The sequence below is a fragment of the Siniperca chuatsi genome, linkage group LG7 (genome assembly GCF_020085105.1).
Source record: "Siniperca chuatsi isolate FFG_IHB_CAS linkage group LG7, ASM2008510v1, whole genome shotgun sequence".
Lineage (NCBI taxonomy): Eukaryota > Metazoa > Chordata > Actinopteri > Centrarchiformes > Sinipercidae > Siniperca > Siniperca chuatsi.
Window position 1 is genome coordinate 26,711,172 of NC_058048.1, and position 19,817 is coordinate 26,730,988.

Genomic DNA, 19,817 nt, shown 5'->3' on the forward strand with positions numbered 1-19,817 from the left:
GTTGTGTGTATATACTGAATTGGCCAAAATATTACACAGTCTTGCACAAAGACACATTTCATGCATGTGTACACACTATTCACAAGTCAATCGTGTCTTAAGGGGCAGGTCCTTTGCCAAAAGGGATGTTGTCCCTGCCTCACTGTGGTTTTATAAAATAACATTATAATAAAAGGGTTAATTCTCCTCCAGTCACTTTATCTCCCCATTTCAAAGGTACTTTAAGGAAGACTGATCTCTAAAAGTGATATTCTTTACAATCCATGCTTGGCAAAGTTGAAATCAAAATAGAGTGTACCTGCAGAGCAGAAGGATCCAATTTCATTTGATGACTATCTTGTATTTTAAAGAGAAATGTGTCAAATGGCTACTAATCTTATATCTTTCTATTATGACTATTGATCATGATAACAATTTACTCATTTTGCTGTAGATATTTGGAAACAAAGATTCCAGCAAGAACAATATTGATCAGGGCAAGGAGTGCGAGTCTACTACAGCTTTCCAAACAACCAAAAGTTCTCTTTGAGTCCGACTACAAGTAAACACAGATAGTTGTGCTATGGAAATCCCTGTAGCTATTGAAGTGAACTGCACAGCATAGCAGATCCACTTCCAGGTCAACTTGACAGTTGCTGTATTCATGTGAGGACGCTCTGTTGTTCACATCAGTGTGAGCCTTGCTCTCAATTTAGCTTGTGGGCATGTTAGAGAAGTAGCAACAAACACAAGAAGATAGTTTAAGTTTGCAAATTCCAAATGTTAAATGTAGTTATTAACGTTATCATGATGATTTGTCATCGAAATTAAAAATATGAGAATAACACCCAGGTTGTCAAATGCTGGAATTTCCCTTTAAAACTGGTTCATTGGTTCACATACATTTTTAGATGGCTGGATGGGAGCTTTAATTAAAATCTTCATATAACAGCATGATAACAACAATTTTTAAATGTCTATTCAGCATAAGAAAATGGCCTGATGGAGTTATTTAGTATATGTATACAATGTCTTTATTATTACAGCAAAGACAACTTTATTGTGTCTCTTTTTATTGCTTCAGTGGTCAGCTGTGCATGTAATTTCTCCTCACTGTTGCTCTCTCTGTCTTCCTCTCATCCTTTCAACCTGTTAGGAGTCCTACCGCCCCCTGGGAGAGGACTTCAGCTTTGGGAGCAGTGCACTGATTGGCTTGCTGGTGATCGCGGTGGCCATAGCAACTGTGATTGTGATCAGTCTGGTGCTTTTGAGGAAGAGGCAATACGGCACCATCAGTCATGGCATCGTGGAGGTAAGCCACCTGTTATTTGGAGCAGAGTGTGGAGATTTGGGCGGAGGGTGTAAACCGCACACACCAGTGCGCTCAATGAACTGCTGTCCATCTTATTCCAAGTGTCAGTTTTAGATTAAATTATCAGGTTTTATGTAAATAGAGTATGGGTAAATGCAAAGAAGATTAGATTATTGTCCCTGCAGCATTTGAAAACAACACACACAGCATGTTGTGCCTACTGGAGTAGAGTCAATGCATTCTGCCCTTGTTGAGGTCAGCCATTATGAGTGCTGTGTGTCTGTCTAACAGGTTGACCCCATGCTGACACCAGAGGAACGCCACCTCAGCAAGATGCAGAACCACGGCTACGAAAACCCCACCTACAAATACCTGGAGCAGATGCAGATCTAACCAGAGCCTACAGGGGCGCTGTGAGTGTGACAGAGGACGGCAACTGAGGGGGAACATACTACTGACCAATAACATATGCTATTGTTAATCATTTGCATACATCCAAACTCCATTTACTGGTTTGTTCAAAACAATCCTTAAATAATGCTACTACTTCTAAAACTGCTACTATTGTACTATAGAGCTCTTTTTGATCATGTTTCTTTTGAAAAGGTGATGTATCTGCCATGTTGCATTATGGAAAATGTGATTCTGCAGATTTCTCTGTAATTATCAATACAGCTTTCTCAGATCAAGATGTATAACAGTTCTTCAGACATTTTCTTCATTTTTGAAAGTGAAAGGCAAATCAAGCAAAATTTAAATGTTTTTGAGTGGCCATCATCAAACCAGACACTAAGCTATAGTTTTCCATCATGCAAGTGTCATTCATGCAGTTTCTGATGGTTTTCTCAAAAATAATTGGTGTTTAATTTTGTTCTTTTTCCTCTCAATAGATTGCTTGTATATGAAGGTTCTTTGTACCAATTAAAATGTATAGTGAAACAACAAATGAGAAAAAAATGATATCATGAATTATTTACTTTCTGTTCTTTGTTATGATAACAGACAAAATATACATATACAGTTTAAATATATATAAGAGTAGATGTTTTTATTCCACCTTTTTTTTTTCCCAGGGAAGAGGTTATGAGTTGGTTTAGGGTTCTTAGCTTGGTGGCCATGAGTTGTGTTTGCAAGCACACACTGTTAGTCGGGGAAGGTGAAGGTGTGCACAGACCCCCAGCTCAAACACATCACACAAAACCTACTCTGAACCCTTACTAAGTGAATGTGATAATATATCCCCTCCTACACACACAAACACAACCTTTTATCAATAGGGAGACAGTATAAATCGATAGATAAAGTAATACCTATTGACGTGTTACATAGTTGAATGTATCGTGGAAGCTTTTTTTCCATACTATGTACCTGACAGGTTCCTGTGTGGCTTTGATTTTAATGCACTGTCACATTGTGACAAACAAAATAAGCAGCAGCTTAGGGCCCATCTGCCACCAGGGGCCCGCCAAATGAAGTAAAAATGTACAGAATTTGGTGGATTTGGGTGTGCTATAACTAATTCTGGGATCACAACAAATGCCAAACAATGGTGTAAGAGTGGCTTGTGTTGACATCCAGACGGAATGCCACTGCAAATGGACAAAGTTTTTTTTCTGAACCTGAATATACCAAATTTGGGGATTGTAACAAATTATTTTGGTAGGTACTAAAACTTTTTTTGGGGATTTGGTGGAACAAATTTTGCAATCTTGATTTTGGGATTTGGATGTACCCAGAAAGGCTTGGGCCGGCCCTGGATCAAAGCCAATAGAGGACAACTTGGAGCTGGAGGGCTGTGCAGGCAGACAGAGACACACAGAAAGGCAAGGCTTGGAGAGTTGGTTTCTGAAAAAAAAAAGCTAACTTGTGTATTTTTACACAATGACATGTATTTTTAGAGAATGACAAATGTAAACTGAATCCTAGAATCCACTTTTCTCTCTTTCTCTCTCTCTCTCTCTCGCTCTCTCTCTCTTAGTATTGTCTTTGTATGCCTGTATAGTTGATGTTGCAATCATGGCTTTTTTCCGGAGGATTACCTGTGGTGTGCATTGTTCTTATATGAAATGATATGATATATATTTTTAAGTTTTTTTCTTGTTTTCTATTTTTTCTCTTCATGTGACAGTATCTCTGTATGTGACTGTCTCACTATGCACCCAAACGGCTTCAATCTTGTAACTGCCTGCTTGATTGTGGGAGGGGACTGGGAACTAATATAATATGCATATTAGTGATTTTAAAAAAATGATTGACACCAATGGAAACAGATTTATGGTTACAGGGGGGATACACATAAATAAACTCACAACTTCCATACGGATGTGTCGTCTTTTCATAGATAGATACATAGCTAGATAATCCAAAATGTTATGTTTATATAGACCAGTCCTGTGTGCTGAGTTAATTCAAACTGGCATCAAACCATATTATGATGCACAATATTCATTGTTACTGAATTCATCTTTATACATGCAGCTTGGGTTATGGGTGGGAAACCAGATGTGAGGGAGGGGGGAAAGAAAAAAAAAGGAGAGACGAAACTGTATTTGTCCATTGCTATGCTGGTCTCTCATAAAATAATCACACACAAAAAAAGAAAATTGGCATTAAATTCAGGAGTTTAAGGGACCATTATTTTAGGGATGCAACTAACAATTATTTTCATGATCAATGACTCTGTCAATTATTCATTCAGTTAATTGTTTGGTACATAAAATCTCAGGAAAAAAATGTAAAAGAAAAAAAAATGCCCACCACAATATCTCAAAGCCTGAGTTGACATATTCAAATTGCTTGTTTTGTCAAAACCCCAAAATGTTTTTAATATCATAGAAGACAAAGAAAAGCATTCTGAGAAACAGGAACCGAAAATGTTTGGGCATTTTTTCTTTCTCTCTCAATCATCAAAATAGTTGCCAATTAATTTTCTGTTTATCAATTAATCAACTAATGGGTTTAGCTCTAAAGCTGTGTGCGTTTGGATAAAAAAAAAATATTAAGGCTTGTTTCCTTTGTTTAAAGGTCTTTGAGTGAAATATTGATTAATTTTATCCCCACAGATTGCGGGACTTTTCTCTTGAGGGAGATGCCGCTTTCTCATACAGAAACTTATTGCTCATCATGAATGTAAAAAAAATAATAAATGGAGGTGATTCAGTAGAAGTGAGTCATCACTGTCATCTTTGCGTTGCACAAACAAGGCAGCGTGAAGCCCGGATAAGGTCACATGACTGATACTAAAAATAGGCTGTAAGAAACCCTTACTATATCGATATATGACGAAATGAAAACAGTTTTTGTATTTTAATTAAATTACATCTCCTTGAAAATGGAAAATCTATAGTCCGCAGCTGCTTTAAAACGCTACAGCTAATTGTAAAGTAGCCCTGTCGGTATTATAATCCGATTTAATGGTGCGTTTGATTTGTTTAAGTACTTTTCTGTTGTCGTTTACCATAAAAGGACATTAAAAAAAACACAACTGTACTCAGCTATGGCAGGTAAACAGGAAGTCTGTACAGGTGTATATGAGGTGGAGACACGCCCGCAGAAACCTGCAGTTCCCGGAAACGTTTTCCTCTGCTGTGTTGTATAGTTTCCCTCCGTTGTAGTCACACAGACAGGCGACATATTCTGGTCGGATAGATATTTGTGAACATCTCGACCGGAGAGGAGCCTTCTTTTACACTCGGAGACATTTTTCTTCGTTGTAACCTGATTCTTGTATAGATTTCTTTGCTCGCAGGTTGAGTTCGTTGACAAACACAAGAGTCATCTCTTTGGCGGGCCTGCAGGTTCAACTCGACAAAAAGCCTGTGGGTAACTACTATAAGTCAAAGAAATAAACAGGAAGAGGAGAAAAGAAGTACTTCAGGTGTTTGAGGGCGTTTTGGTTTTAATTTTAGCAGCCTAGTCCAGGTATTGACCCCTGATGGACTACATGGACAGTGGGCTGAGATACACCCCAAAGTCGGTAAGAAACTTTTACTTCTGTACAGCCTACACCCAGGTCATGGACCTTAAGTGGAGGCTCTGTTTCATTCTGTTAAATGTTAATTGTTTTTGTTTTTATGAAAGCGTTTGGGTGTTACCTGAATGACACTGACAGTGGTGCTTATTTGTGAAAACTGCTGCAGAGACAAACTTAAAAAAATTAAATAAGTGTAGGCTGTAGGTTAATGAAACTACCCATAGAAAACCTGTCAGACATTAAGTCACTTGTGTTTTCATTCCACATGTACATACAACACTTGTATACAACAATTCAATTGGGGGTTTTGACCTCAACAGTCTCAGCCACTCTTATCGCCAACACACTCTTTTGCCTAAAGGCAAACATGTTACTAAGTGAAAAAGAAATCCAGGACTTAGAAGCTGAGAAAGCCTACTTTCATTTCTTTGCCAAGCTTCTGGTTCTGTGCTGATAAGAGGCTGCGCTAACACTTGAATTTGATATTTGTTGGGAGAACTTTTAAACTCATTATTTCCATGTCAAAAAACCCAGAAAGTGTCACCTTTTTAGATTCATGAGAGCACCCAAAGAGCAAATACCTCTTCTGAGGCTGGATCAGGATCAATGTACACATTGTGATAGACAGTCATAGGATGGATATATATATATATATGTCAGATCATTTTTTTCATTCAAGTAAGAGCAGTAGTTTATGAGAAAATAGGTGAAATCATAAGAAATCTTTTTGTTAAATATTGGATAGATAGGAGGAGGCGATATCCTGCTAACAAACAAGCCCGAAGACGCTGCTAGCTCCTGTTCTCTGGTACCTTATTTCCAAGAAGTTAGAACAATAGAAAAAATGTACTGAGGCGTCTTCCCACCTGCAGTGTATAGCCTACTCCAAAACCCTTCAACCTTCAAACTAGCTCAAAACTTTTGATAAACCCTTTTTCAAATAAGGATTTTAAAGTGTATCTCTCTTGGATGAATGACATGAAAACTTTTGGGAACCTCACTGAGCGTCATCAGTGAAGGTCCTCAGAAAACAGGCAGACATCGTGAATTCCTCCAGGTTCCTCCGCTCTGTTGTGACTTGTTCACTTGAGTCCCTTTCTTCTGTGGACTAACATCCATTTGAGATTACTCCACAGCATCACAGTATGGTGATAGATACAAGGCATTATGAGGAAAATGACCTTCAGTCTCAGAGGATTTGTCCTCCAGGGCATTGACGAGTATTCAGCAGTAAAGTTGCTGTGCTAAGCATGTTTTGGTCACTGACAGTGAGGCTAATTCATTGCCATATTAAACACATTATGATTACATGATGTGTATTAAGATTTACATTTCTGTTGTCCACAAGAGCAGCGTCTTTAACAGCAAATTGCTGTTAAAGACGGACACATTTTTTTTGACATTGTAAGGAATATATAATTTTAATATTTCAGAGTTTTGTGTGTATAACAGATGTTTTTATTATAATGATAATGGACACTGAGAAATTGCTTACAAGCTCACTAAGATTTACATTTACATTTCAGGCTTCATTAAGAGTTAATATTTACAGTTCTGGTTCATTTGCAGAGTTATAAGTTCTGGTTATTTTGAAAATGATTTGTAGCCAGGAAAACTTCCATCTTGTTTATAAGGAGATGGGCCGTTATGACATCTTCTCTCTTTCTTAATTTAGAATCTATTTCCTTTCAGTTTGCAGCTTTGAACTTTAAAAAAACACATTGGGCAGTGAATGCATGATGCATGTTATAAGTTGTTAATAAACAAAACAGAGAAATACGTAGGAAAATTGGAGGGAATATCTATTCCACAGACTCTGCAATGAGCCTTTAAAATGAGATTTAGATATATGACAAATGTAAAACCTGCTCTTTGAAAATAGACATTCTGTCAAGGCACTACATTTCAATGCTTGAGTTGTTTGCCGTGCCCTCATAGGTGCAGTGCAATTCATTCTTGTCAATCATGAGTATCCGGTTTATACAGGTGGAAAGAAAGTGTTGCCCTTAGTTCATAAAACAATTAATGGTGTCGCTGTTTTGCAGATAACCTTCCAGTAAGCTCCTTGTAATTGTAAAACTAACAGACACAAAATCAAAGTCATAGGAATGATATATATATATTTTTAATTTTAAATATCCCAAAACTTTTAAGATTATCTTTTGTTGGCCTGTGAAGTAGTCCAGTTTTTCACAGACCTTTTTAATTTTATACTACAGTACAGCGAGCACTCACAGAAACTTGTTGTTTCACTTCAGATCTGCGAGTGGTTTGCTCCCAGCAGGTTTGACAGGATTTTACATGGTGAAACCTTTGTACTCCCTCCCCCATCTATTGCCTCTTAAAGTTAACTGCAGAGCCGTGACTCATCGTGAAGTTCCCTTCTAATTCATTAACAGTGCCAGACACTGAAACTGTCCTTTCTGTTTTTTTTATGTGCAGATTTTAAATTACATTTTGTTCATTTTGTATTTATTTAAAGGTATTAGTCAAAGACAAGCATTTTGTCATATTTCAGAACACACAGTAGTTGCACAGTTCCTCTGATTGAGATCCTAATTCTGTCACCACAGGCTGGGACATTCCTAGAATACGCAAGTACCTACTTGCCTATCACTTATTTTAGTTATCTACTCTACTCGGGCAGAAAAAAAAGACAGCTACTTCTATTCTGTCCTTAAAGAACAAACAAAATCAGTAAAGGAACATCCCTGCAGCTCTATGTCCACAAATGTCTTTACCTCCTGTGAAATGGTTGGACTTATTATTTGAAGGTTGTTGTTAATTAATATATGCTCTTCAGTTTAATGTGTTGATCGTTACAATTGACTGTCTGTCTTTTAGGACAAAGACTGGGACACCTCTATCCAGTTCCTGCCAGCATCAGATAATAAAAAGCTTGAGAAGAAAAAAGGTCCAGGGAAAGTTGGGGCTGTGATCGGTGTGGTGGTCTTTGCTGCTGTTATTGCACTTATGACCGGACTGCTGGTCTGGCATTTCCACTGTAAGAACCCCTTCCTTAATATTAATTAGATTCATAGGAAACAATAGGTAATATAAAAGGGCGTAAACTTTAAAGCAACCTGATCACAATGGAAAACATTGCTTAAAAAGGTGGGTAAAGTCAAATATGCAATCTGGTAATTAGCTTGTTGATATACACTATGTGCTTAGTCAACATGAGAAAAATAATAGAGCACAGCAAAACTCACAAAACATGTTATTAAAGTCAAGCGGAACAGTCTTAGCAATCCTGATGGCAGATAAACTGAACTGACCAAGATGCACAGTTTTCACAATTCCAAAGTAACTAGCAAGAATGTGACATTTACAGTATATACAGGGCTGACAAGCCTAATTTGTCTCACTTTTGTAGTATGGTGTTATACTGAAATTGCATATATGTTATTTTTTTATATGTCCTTTGCAGAGCAAACACCTCTACCAATCAATGTTGTTGTTTTAAAAATAAAAAATAAAAAAAGTGAAATGAGCATCTGATAACAAATGTGCATCAAAATACTCCAAGTGATTGTTTTTACTCAAGCTGGTGTAGTAGATGATAAGAAAGTAGTACAAAAAGTCCCTTTTGCACATTGTGAAAACTTTTTTAAAAAAATGACTAGATCCACAATAAAAGACTTGTTTCTTGGCCCCTGGTCTAACATTTCTCTGTATTTCATTGAAATCTGTTGAAGTTTTGAGAGATCTTGTTAACAAACAAATAGACAAACAGGACCAAAAAATTACTTCTTTGGTGGAGGAAAAATATATAGATCAAAAGAAAAGAGAAAGCGTACAGTTGCTATCCTCTTTAAGGTCCTTCTGATAGACAAAAGAAAAACACACAAAAACATAAGCATACAAGTTTTTGACAAACCATAAAATGTTCATAGGCAAGTTAGAGCTCATTTCACCTTCATTCTGTTTGATTATTTGCACATGCAAATGATTGAAGCCTAGAAGGATTAAAGCTACGTCTGTTGAAACATGTACACCTGGGGGACTTAAAACTTCATAACTCAAAAGATAGGAGGAAAGAAATTTAGTGACAAACGTTGACAAGTTAACAAAGCCAGAATCAGATGAAAAGCCACAGCGCTAACAGTTAAAAAACAGAAGGAGATAAAAGTAAACTGAACTCTTGTGCAGTAAGAGTGTGGGTGTGTGTGTATCTTCAGTCTTGTCTGTCTGATCCTGCAGTCCGTAAAGATGTGCGGGTCAAGAGGATGTACAGTGGCTCCATGCGGATCACCAACCAGGTGTTTGAAGACGCCTACGAGAACTCCAACAGCTCTGAGTTCAAGGCGCTGGCGAAGCAGGTGATTTTACAGGTAAGACTGCTGCTCAGGCCTCCACACCACTGCCCTGTCCTCAAAAGTGAAATTCATCTGCGTGTCAACAATTGTTTTTTGGTCTTTTCAAACAGCCTTCATTGATGATCTTTTGTGATTTTGCTCCTGTCTCTTTCAGCTTAAAGCCATTTATTCCAAAAGTCCAAATTTGGCCAAATACTATGTTGGTTCTACAGTTGAGGGTTTCAGGTATGGCAGTAAAGTTGGAGTAATAAAGCATTCATGATAAGCTTTAATTCACTCCTTTATTATTACCTCTACCAAGAGGGTCAAGTTTCCTTTCCTGTTTGTCTGTCTGTGTGTTGATTAGCAGGATATCTCAAAAACAGATTCAACTGAACAAGTTGATTTGATTGTTTTTGGTGTGGATGCATGCAGATCTGATAGCACCACCATTTATAACACTAATTTCTAAACATTTTCAAGTTTTGCATGTGCGTGCTCTATGCTTTTAAACATTGCTTTGCCCAAAAATGGATGGGATTTACTGTTACCCTCAGTGTTTCAGTCCAGTTTAGTTCAAATTATATCAGTCTGTAACATAAACCCAAAGGGCAATTTGGTATATATGAGTATAGAGCCGTGGTATAAAAAATAAGATCATCAAACACAAAGACACAATTTATAAAAAATCATGTTACTGAAATAAGTTCGACCAGGCAACACTACCGCTCTCTATTGAAACCCAGATTAAGATTTAACCCAAATTAAATTATTGTAGCTGCATTAACAGCTATTATTTATAGAAAATCTGGGAAGAATTAATTTTCACAAGACCCTTTTTGACATAGCTGTGGTTAGGAAAGAGCCATTATATCTCTGACATCATTGACTGATTTACAGTATTGACTATAAGACCAGCCTGATATATCAGCACACATGCATCTGTCTGACCCTTTTTAGTATAGTGACGTTTTGTTTTTTACTTTGCTCCACCTTTATACTATTTAATACTTGTCTCATTGCTCCTAGTGAAGGCAGCGTTGTTGCCTACTACCTGTCTGAGTTCAGAGTCCCTGCGGGCCAAGAGGCAGCTGTCGACAAAGCCATGTCTACAATGGACATGCTAGTGGACAAAGAGAAGCGTACCCTGCACAGACCTGGCAACTCTCTGGTCTTTGAAGATGTGGTGTCTTCAGGTAGAGTCCAAGCAACTGAAGACCAAACTACTGTTTGCGATTCAGTCCATATCCATCATGCTGTTTTGGTTCTGATTTGTTGTAGAATCAATTGTCAAATTCTGTCTGATTGTGGACTTACTTTTTCTGTTTTGCTGTCAATATTTTGATCTAAGGTATATCTGTGTTCTTTGTTTTGTGTTTCATCTCGCAGCACTTGATGCCCGCTTTCTTTCAACATCATTCAGTAAGTGCTCAGCTTGCATCTGTCATTTCTCTACTAGAGTTATCTACTGTTAAAAACAGTAATCATGTCTAACACATAGTTCATGGGGTTTGGAACATGTTACCAGAGCTGAGACCATTATTGATTGTCTGTTGTCACTTACATTAGAACATTTTTCTGGCATAGAGTTGGCTGACAACAAATAGCTTTTTGTTTGCAGCTTATCTTTGTACTCACCATGAATTAAGAAAAATAACATTCTGCCTGGCATGATAAACATGTAGTCTAGTCATATTTGGGCATGCAGTTTGTTGTTGTTTTCCCTAATGAGTTTTAATGAGAAACGTAAGACTTTAGAAGGAGTGTTCAAGATTAAAACAGCATGTGAAATGCATGCAAAATATTGTTATTGTCTCTTTATTTGGCAAAAGCATCGTATTTATTTTTTGTCCAATGTGTCATTATATCTAGAAAATGTAATGTAATTTAGTACAGATTTTACAGTGGTCACAGTTGTATGGTATCATGCAGTTGGGCATTTGCATAGTAAATATTAGCACAGTGATATCATAATAGGTTTGGAAACACGTCACAATTTCATTTGCATCGAGATAAATGGGCTACTGTAGTCCCGTGACATTGATTTACAAATTTGTAAAGTGAACACCACTAAAAGTCATTGTTTCTGTCTCAGAATCTTTACAGTTTTCAGAACATACAAAGACCAATCACATAGGGCAGATCCAGTCCCCTGGCTTTCCTGACAGTCCTTATCCCCCCAACACCTTCATCCAGTGGCAGCTGAGAGCAGACCCCAACTTTGTCATCAAGCTTGAGTTTGATACGATGAATCTGGAAGAGGATTGCATGAATGACTTTGTCAAAATCTACGACTCCCTGGTGGCCATTGAGAGCCGTGTTATGGAAGAGTGAGTTTGCCCTTTGCCTCATCTAAATACAGCTTCAAGCAGATAAATAACTTACCTGCCTTCTGCACTCTTATTTGTATACAGTGGCACACTGTACATGCTTTTAGATTTGGATAGAAAGGAATTCTCTTGTATTCAAGGCCCTCTGCTGGACAGATGTTGTGCTTCTGATGGACCCTTAAACTGTACATAAAGTTGCAGTTGCCTAACATTGTTAAGCCTCATGCTAGAATAATAGCATAATATGATTGACATATGATTGCCCTGGAAAAACAACATGCAGTCAGAAAGCAAACAGGACCTCTACAGGAAGAACTTTCGTGTTGCATGATAAAATGCCTCAGTGATATACTGTATAAGCGACCCAAATTGACACCACATGATACTTTTTTCTTAGGGGGGTTGTTTTAAAAAATTCTATAATTAAACTCAATCTATGTCAAAGCCAACAGCCGTGTAAACCAAAATATGATGAATTTTGTTTGGGCCAAAGGTAAAAATCAAGGTTCAATGGGGATTTTAATTCTTGCAGGAAAAACCTCAGAAAAAGATGTTGTTCTGGAATCAATATAAGGCAGTTAATTTCCACAGGCAACCAATGTCAGATGATTCCACAATGAACATGCAATTTTAACGAAAGTGGATTATCACCATCACATCACTGAACGGTGCATATAGGAAATTTATGTTGTCCGTGTTTTTTTTTTTTCTACAGGATGTGTGGGTACTACTCACCTAGTGAACCACTGACCTTTCTGTCTTCTGGCAATGTCATGCTGGTGACGATGGCCTCAAATGACCGGAAGAACTACCCGGGTTTTAGAGCAACAGTCTCACAAATCCGAAGGGGAGGTAAAGGTAAGGACTAATGCTTGGGTCTCTTTGTTATGTGCTGCACCATAAATGTCTAACATTTGTTCAAATGCTAACACTAACATATTTATTTAACAGGTACAACTTGCGGTGGCCAGCTTATCGGAGAAATGGGCAGCTTCTCTTCTCCAAACTTCCCAAATTACTATCCTCCTCTAACATCATGTCAGTGGTCGATCCAGGTGAGATGTGTGCACTTAATCGACACGTTACACAGCCATATCATATGTTCTGCAAAGGTTTCTCTTCTGCTTTGCTCCTCAGAAGGTCACATGTCACCATGTCATTTAGTTTTTGCTCATCTGTCATTCAATAAGGTCCCTGCTGATAAGGCGGTGAAGGTGACATTCAAAAAGTTCCTCTTGTCTGAGCCTGGGCAGGAAAACAGTAAGGACTGTCGCAAAGACTACGTGGAGGTCAATGGAAAGAAGTGAGTCCATGCTTGCATTTCTAAAAACCACATAGGAATTATATAACAGAGCAGACATGACACTGCTTGTGCGTCTCATCCTCAGACTGTGTGGAGAAAAGCCTGATGGAACACTGACAGAAACTAGTAACACCAATACGATGCGCGTGGTGTTTTTCTCTGATGCCTCCTATGTCGACCGAGGTTTTGATGCAGAGTTTGAGGCCATTGACATCAAAGATCGTAAGTGACTCAGTTTCTCCCAGATAATTATTATTTCTTGACATTAGGCAAGTGTATCTCACATTAACCCTGTCACCCACAGCTTGTCCAAAGCAGTTCCAGTGTAGAAATAAGCGCTGCATTAATACAGAGCTCAGGTGTGATGGCTGGAATGACTGTGGAGACATGAGTGATGAATTAAACTGCAGTAAGTACTATTTACTCAGATTATACTCAGACTATTGATTTTAACTGTTTTTTCTAATTACTCTCTCCATCGTTAGCACACAAAATGAGTTTAACTGTGTTTTCCTCCAGAGTGCAATTCAAACGATATCACTTGTAAAAATGGATTTTGTAAGCCCATGTTCTGGAAATGTGATGAAGTAGATGACTGTGGAGACGGCACCGATGAGCTGAACTGTGGTAAGACCTGTTGACACTGATGGAGGACGAATTTTACATGAGCATAAGAGAAGCTTTCAGTCAGTTTTTTTTCATACCTGTCTGTTTCTTTTGTTTGCTAAGGTGGATGTCAATCTGATCAATTAACATGCAAGAATAAAAAATGTGTTTCTGAGAAGAATCGCTGTGACGGCACGGACGACTGTGGGGATGGGTCAGATGAGCTCGACTGTGTAAGAAGTAAGACCTAAAGTGCTGAAATGTCTCCAGACATAAGTCACTGAATCTAGTATTTATTTATTTTTTTAAATATGCTTTTTCTCAAAACAAGAGGAATAATTTGTGGTCAAAAAAACAATTAATGCAGCTTCAAAAACTCTTTTTCAAACAACTTGCAGTGCAAATGTAAAATTATCTTTGTTCTTCCCTACCGCTCTTTGTAGGCACTGCTATAAGCTGCACTGATCTTACATATAGATGTAAAAACGATAAATGCATCAGTAAAGTGAACCCAGAATGTGACGGGACACGGGACTGCGAAGATGGATCTGACGAGGAGAATTGCGGTAAGTTACAAATGAAACCTCAGTGGGTGCATGTACTTTGTCTCTTATTTAAACACTAGTTATTATCTCTATCTGCATGACAAAACAGATGTGAACTTTCACCCACTCCACTCCCTGTTATTGATTGATCGTTTACCTTGCAGACTGCGGGAGGAGTATGTTCAAGACGTCACGTATTGTGGGCGGTCAGGATGCAGAAGAAGGGGAGTTTCCCTGGCAGGTCAGCCTCCATGTCAAAAGTTTCGGTCACGTGTGTGGAGCATCCATCATCAGTCCACGCTGGCTGGTCACTGCTGCCCACTGTGTGCAAGATGACGGCAAGACAAGGTAACGTCTTACTTTTATGCTTTATGTTCTCACTGGCAAATAGAAATCATCTATTTTTCTGCATAATGTGACAAATTGGGGCTCATACTTACATGTCTCAGAATAAGTAAGGTGGACTGAAATCCGGAGTGAGATCTATTTACAGCTCACACACTTTTAGATAAATAGTGATGATTCAATTTCCATATTGCAGATATTTAGCAGATGCTCTTATCCAAAAGGAATTGAAATTAGTGCAGCACTAGAATGACCGTAAAGTCCAATGTATTTGTATCTGTGCCCCATTATTTTCAAGCCATCTTTAGAAAATTAAAAGTTGTCTTCAAATTCTGCAAAAGTGCATAAGTTACTTCAATGATTCTATCCTCATTTAAGGCCTTGAATAGTCTGAAATACAGAATATAGTGTTTATACAAACACAACAAAAACTATGGGTGTTACTCCATTGTCTTAGGGGGAATAAAAACTTCAATTAAAGCTGATTTAAAACTTACAAACATGCTGAAAGGCTTCAATTACTTATTAAATTCTTGGAATCACTAGAACAAAATAACTCACGTCAATTGTTTGGCTGAACAGTTTGTCACATGCAAAGTGAAACCTTAGACCTCTGTGTTTTTACTGACAACACAATGCTTGGGTGTCTACGTGAATAATTTAATACGCATGAAATGTTTCCAGGCCCTCGGTGCAAGTTTCCGTTGCATGTTTTAGGCCACACCTCTCTCCTACCACAGTAAGCAAAATTTAGAGCTGTCAAAAATCACATCTTGATGCCTTATTACGGAACATATTCTATTGTAGATTTATATTTATGCGTTCTCTCTGAAATTACTTAATGATGGGATTTTTCTATCAGAACAATAATTATTGCCTTTAAATTGCATTTAATAAATGCTTTTAAACATTCATTTTACTTTGAATGCAGTCTGAATCATCACATACTCTGCCACACTCACTGCTATTTAACTGTCAACACTAAACAAGTCCTGAACCCTGCAGGCGTTACTCAGGTTTTTCATGCACATTTTCTAATGTGATGCTTACGCCACATGATGTGTGTGTGTTAATGGTTACCCAAGATTGAGAATGAACTTTGCTTTGGGGTGTGTCCTCAGATTCTCCCAGCCTGGCACTTGGGAAGCTTACCTCGGCCTTCACACCCAGCAGAAGAGTGCCGGGGTGAAGAAGAACCTGAAGCAGATCATACCACACCCTAACTACAACGCATACACCTTTGACAATGACATCGCCCTGATGGAGCTGGAAAGTCCTGTCACCTACTCCGACTACATCAGGCCCATCTGCTTGCCATCTCCCCAGCATGATTTTCCAGTTGGTAGCACTGTGTGGATCACCGGGTGGGGCGCCACTCGAGAAGGAGGTGAGTCTCCACAACCTTATATTTCTCATTTTGGTGAATACTTGTAGCCACTAATACTTACTTAATAAATGCTGAAGCCCAAACTGTAGCTGAATCTCTAAAATATCCAGCGAGTGGAAGGATATCAATAAGCAGTTGCAGTTTCTTGTGTGTGAGTTTTTGATTTGGCAGTAATAGAAGTAGTACTGGTAGTAGTCATTGCTGATTTTACCAGAAGTGCAATTGAATCCCGTGGAGGTCAGATGCAATCATTGAAATTTTAATTCCTAAATAAAAAAAATATCAAATTATCTCCGAAAAATATTTCGGCTTTGCTTTGCATACCTGGATTGTGATAATCATCATAATTTATTGTGAATTCAAATGGGTCTGTGGTTAAGTAGTGATGATATGTTGGTTTGGTTTTGTTCAGTGATGATCTGTTATATACTGCGTTCTGGGTTTTCATAATTTGTTTGGACAGGATGCTGTGGTTAAGTATAGGCTGCAGGTGCTGCTGTCAGCAAAAAGTGCAAACTGTCCTTTATTTAATTCTCATTATTTTGTTTCCATTTTTCATTGTTTGATTATCATCCTTTATGTGTATCAAAGTTCAGTGGGGCTTCAAGGGGGTGAGACGCGGCCATATTTCATTTTGCTGGTCCTTTCAACAGTTGATAATACACTATACAACTTTACTGTGGTCCTGCCAATAGAAACAATAACGTTTCTCTGATGAAGGCCTACTATTACTGGAAGTTTAATGACTGTTGACATTTAGACCTAAACATAAGCGTGATGGTGTTCGTGTGTGTGTGTGTGTGTGTGTGTTTGTGATTCAGGATTTGCTGCAACAGTGCTCCAAAAGGCCCAGGTCCGAATCATCAACCACACGGTGTGTAACGATTTGATGGGAGGGCAGATCACGTCTCGGATGTTGTGTGCCGGAGTGCTGACCGGAGGAGTCGATGCTTGTCAGGTAATATAAAGCCCTGCTTTCTTTCTTTGTTTCTCTCTGAAGAACAGCTTTCTCCAAGAATGTTTTTCAAAACAAGGGATATAAATATTTTATCAATAGACAAATTTAACAATTGGCTAGAAAAAGTTATCAATTATACCATAGTGATAAAAGAGGCTTATTCAGTTGTATAGAATTCTATTTACAACACCTAGACCCTTGTTTTGGGCTTTTGTTTTTTGTTTTTGTTTTTTGCATTGTCTTACAATTTCATTGATAACACCATTCAGTTTAAAATTCCCTATTTATTGATATTTATTCATACTTATATTACTGCTGTGCAATATCCACCGTCTCATAATCATCTTAATAAGCTACACTTAACTTGACAGTACTCATTATTGCACTATTACTTATTACTTATATTATTGCATTGTATTATACCATACATACTTATCAACCTCTAAATCCACTTTGGTACTTACATTTTATTTTAGCTTTTATACTTATATCCACTTTGTTCTTAATTTATCTTACCTGTATTATATTTTGATTTGCTTAGTACTTCTATTCCTGTGTGCATTGACGTGATAGTGAGCAGCTGTAACGAAAGAGTTTCCCCTCGGGGATCAGTATCAGAAGTATTTCTGGTTCTGAAAAAACCCACTTCTGATTTGTAAAAAAAGGAGAAATGAAGGAGGGAGAGGGTGTAGGAGGAAAAGGCAAAGAAATGGGCCAAGAGACAATAAAATAAGTGGAAAATAGAAATTATGCCCCATACTGCCCACATGTAGTACCTCTATACTAATGTGTGTGTGTGTGTGTGTGTATTTCTCTCTGGTAGGGGGACTCTGGCGGTCCTCTGTCTAGTCCGGGCAGCAGTCGTATGTTCCTGGCAGGGGTGGTCAGCTGGGGTGATGGCTGTGCCCGCAGGAACAAACCTGGCATCTACACAACAGTCACCAAATACCGTGGCTGGGTCAAAGAAAAGACAGGAGTGTAGACCACTGCAAAATGGTCGAACAAGGATATGGACATGAACACTGACAGATGAAAAGTACAAAAGTGCCAATTTTTTGCTTCAGTAAAACACCACTCTGACTTTCCAGCTGATGTAGTGGCCTTGACTCCCAGTTGTACTGTAGTGAGAAAATCCACTGCTTGAAGAGCAATTACAACACATTGTATGTCCACTGTGATTTTATGAGGGTGGGGTTGATGAAATGTTTTTAAATGTAAATAAACCATTTATTTTTGTGTGTTTTTTGCTGTTGGTGTTTTAGCGTGTTTTGATGGAGAACAATGTTATGTGCTGCACAAGAAATACATTTTAGACGTGATTGTTACACATATATGAAATGTGCATTATTGTACTCTGTTGTCTTGTGTTTTATCAGTAGCCATCATAAGAATTTCCCACCATTTTTCCTTGTTGTCTTTTGTTCTAAATTTTATAAATTAAAAACAAAATGACAGCAAGCTCATTTCATCCTACCTCCTATGGCTTGGTATCTTATGCATTTTATTATTGATTTTTTTAATTTTTTTTATTTTGTCCAGCAGAAATCCCTGAAAGGTTAGTGATGTAATTATTCACTTTCGAAAGCATTACCCTTCTCATCATAGATGGCATTTCATTTCAACAGATGTGAACTGCTTTTCTATTAGCATAAAACAGACTAAAATAGTAGGTTTTGCTTGTGTTTAATCTTTTTTCATTAAGCAAAATATTAGTAGAGTCCCTTCAGTGTAATCTGTGTAAATGTGTATTTTTTAGCAGATGTTTTTAAATAAAATATTTCTAATATAACCTACAAATCCTTTGCATTTCTATTTTCATACACTGACATGCATTTCATTTATGATTCCTGGATGACTTTGCTTTATGACTTTATCATATTTGTATTCCATTGCACATAATTTAAACTGAATTCATAGTAGAATTGATTTGTTCACTGCAGTATTTGCATTATAAGGTATTTAAGTCTCCACTTCAGCAGGATGTTTTTCAGAACAACAAACTGTGGAGAGACTGGATGGAGATTGACACTGTGTCTGTGGTGGACATTACAAATGCAGAATAGAGAAATTATGTCAAAACGTGCTCATTCTGGTCCAGATGCAAATTATATTTTGTGCTGTTCTTATTTTGTCTTCTGTTTAGTCTCATCAAGAAAATTGTGATGGGTAAAATAAGTGTGTGCCATCTGAAAAGAGCAATTGCTACAGTAGAGCATTTAGGGTGAAAGCGTGAGTCACTTTGCTTTTAGCTTCATATTGACACTTCTGTTTTATACAGTCTATGGTTTCTACATACGGATGACGATGTCAACGAATATTTTTTCTAACCGGAACCAATACGAATCTGCCCTTTACCGGAAGATTTTTAAGAACGGAGCGGAAACGGTCCCATTGTATAGATATTTACACTGAATCCAAAACAGAGTAGATGTGTTAATAAGTAGGGGAACAAAACGGAAAGAGCAAGTAATAATAAGCAGGCTGAGAACTGGGCACAGCAACTTTAACAGTACACTTTCCATCATAGGAAAACATCCAACGGGTCTTTGCCCTTATTTCATGCAGGACATTTACACAAGAAAGACAAGAGATGATGACACAACTACAAAAGAATAGAGCTGGTAGAGGACAATGTTAAAAGTCTATTAAAATGTGGAGACAGTGCTCCAGGGAAGAAATGGTTATTTAGTTTTTTAAGGATGACTGGACTGGAAAGACGGCTGTAAAATGAATGGACACTAAGGGAGAATAAAACCTGAAGGTGGCAGTAATGCAACATTG

General features: G+C 37.8%; 2 protein-coding genes across 8 annotated transcripts in view; both read left to right on the forward strand.

Moving 5' to 3' along the window:
* The window catches only part of aplp2 (amyloid beta (A4) precursor-like protein 2), a 52,493-nt gene extending 48,885 nt beyond the window's left edge, over positions 1 to 3,608 (forward strand). For all 7 annotated transcript variants that reach the window (XM_044204144.1, XM_044204145.1, XM_044204142.1 and 4 more), the window contains 2 exons: positions 1,136 to 1,291; positions 1,583 to 3,608. In XM_044204144.1, the coding sequence (XP_044060079.1) occupies positions 1,136 to 1,291; positions 1,583 to 1,684 (258 nt within the window). In that variant the 3' untranslated portion in view covers positions 1,685 to 3,608. The remainder of the gene's footprint in view (positions 1 to 1,135; positions 1,292 to 1,582) is intronic.
* Positions 3,609 to 4,824: 1,216 nt separating this feature from the next.
* st14a (ST14 transmembrane serine protease matriptase a) lies at positions 4,825 to 18,825 on the forward strand. The gene is made up of 19 exons (XM_044204138.1): positions 4,825 to 5,267; positions 8,109 to 8,268; positions 9,468 to 9,598; positions 9,738 to 9,808; positions 10,592 to 10,758; positions 10,952 to 10,984; positions 11,658 to 11,892; positions 12,608 to 12,750; positions 12,844 to 12,947; positions 13,083 to 13,195; positions 13,281 to 13,417; positions 13,500 to 13,604; positions 13,715 to 13,822; positions 13,925 to 14,041; positions 14,245 to 14,367; positions 14,511 to 14,694; positions 15,813 to 16,078; positions 16,900 to 17,036; positions 17,860 to 18,825. Exons 1-19 carry the CDS (start codon positions 5,226 to 5,228, stop codon positions 18,016 to 18,018), a joined length of 2,535 nt encoding a protein of 844 aa, XP_044060073.1. The 5' UTR covers positions 4,825 to 5,225; the 3' UTR covers positions 18,019 to 18,825.
* The last annotated feature ends 992 nt before the right edge of the window (positions 18,826 to 19,817 follow it).